General features: G+C 41.4%; 1 protein-coding gene across 2 annotated transcripts; it reads right to left on the bottom strand.

Moving 5' to 3' along the window:
- Nucleotides 1-207: 207 nt before the first annotated feature.
- Nucleotides 208-495, bottom strand: LOC126077860 (small ubiquitin-related modifier 2-like). Of its 2 annotated transcripts, XM_049887584.1 has the most exons (2): nt 342-495; nt 208-284 (listed from the first exon to the last, which is right to left on the bottom strand). In XM_049887584.1, exons 1-2 carry the CDS (start codon nt 493-495, stop codon nt 208-210), a joined length of 231 nt encoding a protein of 76 aa, XP_049743541.1. The 2 variants fall into 2 exon arrangements, with proteins under 2 accessions (XP_049743541.1, XP_049743540.1); XM_049887583.1 differs by having other exon boundaries at nt 208-495.
- Nucleotides 496-1,793: the final 1,298 nt, after the last annotated feature.

The raw sequence follows: 1,793 nt of genomic DNA, 5'->3' as shown, positions 1-1,793 counted from the left end.
AAAAAAAAAAAAAAATGCAATATACTTGTGTACATACACCAGTTACTTCATGTACAATAAAGTATTGGGGAAGGGGAAAGTGAAAGCACAGAGAAAACAACACTGTAGTAGTCAGGATGTGGTGAAACCAAACTGCGGTTTTCTAATTCAGAACGTATTCTTGGTCTCTAGGAACAGAACTCTGGAGTAAAGTAGCAGGCTCCCTTTTTAGAAGACGCCTCTTGTCTGCTGCCGAAACACATCAATTTTATCTTTATCCCCCATGTCCAACTGTGCAGGTATGTCTGTTTCATTCATTGGCTGCCCATCAAATGGGAATCTGATCTGCATCATTGGCAAACCCTGTTGTTCACAATAGGCTTTCATTTGTTTACTAAATGGTATATGTTTCTTAATCTTAAACTGCACCTCAGAACCATCCTGCCCCACTACCTGCAAATTAATATGGTTGTTGTTCTCAGTCTTGACTCCTTCCTGGGATTTTTCATTGGCCATGGCAAGCGCCAGAATCTCTTCAACTGCTGCTTCACAAAAGAGGTAGCAGGTCTGCACCGAACAGCACACAAGCAGAACTAGGAGTGGCAGAAGGAGGCAGTAGAGGTCAAATCTTATCAATTTTTTTTTTGTGTGTGTGTGTGTTTTCTTCCCATTTCTAAGATGACAGCTAGTCATTCCAATGAATTACACACAGAACTAAAATGAAGCCAAACCAAACAAAAGCAAAAACCAAATGCACTGATGTGTGCTGATTATTAATAAGGTCGAGGAGAGAGGGCTAGGCCTGATGCTTTCTCTTTTCTACCGACATGTTTTAGTGGGAACCTCTTGTGGGAACCTTTTGGAGACTAAGTCTTCACCCAGAGAAATGTCTCGGAAACTGGGAATTGCAGGTCATCTTCAGCAGGCAATGAAAGAGGTATTTTAGGACAAATGGGGCCTGGTGTCAGCCCCCACATGTCAGTATTTAGGTAGCTCCTTCTTCACCCACAATTAGAGCCGTTCTCTAGTATTTTATGAAAACATGAGAATCATGAGAAAAATCTCTGAACAAAGGTTTGATAAAGATACAAAGTAACTGATTTTTCAAGAAGGTTGAGACTAAAGGTAGCTCTGAAATTTCCTAGAATTGTGGTTTCCTGGTCAGTTTCTGAACATAGCCTTGTCTGTAAGTTTTATGTCCATCTTATTTTGCAGAATTACGCAAGAAACAAATATGTTCCACTCCCTCAAAAGCAGCTACAAGGGCAGAGCCAACATGGCACTATAGACAGAAGCACCATGCCATCCCTCCATAGCAAAGACCCAAAAAACTAAGTAAAACAGAGATAAACCTCAATCCTGGAACCCTAAGTATCAAATGAAGAGATAAAAAACTCAACCAAGCACTGAATGGAATAAGAACCTGATAGGAGTCCAAGATGGCGGATTTATGCTGCAGTAGCAGATAGGGAACCTCCACTCCTATCTGTCCTCACTCTGTTCTCTGTGAAGCAATGCTCAGCTGGGGAGCTGCTTCCTCGGTCTGAGCCGCCACATTGGTGGGATTCCTGGGATATTTTTTGTTTGTTTTCTCTTTCTTTTTTTGTCTTTTTGTTTTTCTTCATTTCTCTGTTTCTTGTCTCTCTCTACTTACCTTCTTTTTCTGTCCCCTGAATACTTGGTGCTGTATGACATATCTGCCCCTTCTAGCCAGGCTGTGCACGGATGCCTGGGAGATACTTCCCTGGACCACAGTGGGATCCCTGGGGGCATACCTTTTTTAATTCTTATTTATTTATTTTTCTCTTTTTCTT

This window comes from Elephas maximus, chromosome 6, assembly GCF_024166365.1.
Source record: "Elephas maximus indicus isolate mEleMax1 chromosome 6, mEleMax1 primary haplotype, whole genome shotgun sequence".
NCBI classification, from domain to species: Eukaryota; Metazoa; Chordata; class Mammalia; order Proboscidea; family Elephantidae; genus Elephas; species Elephas maximus.
Note: the sequence above shows the minus strand (reverse complement) of the source record. Positions and strands in the feature narration are given on the sequence as shown.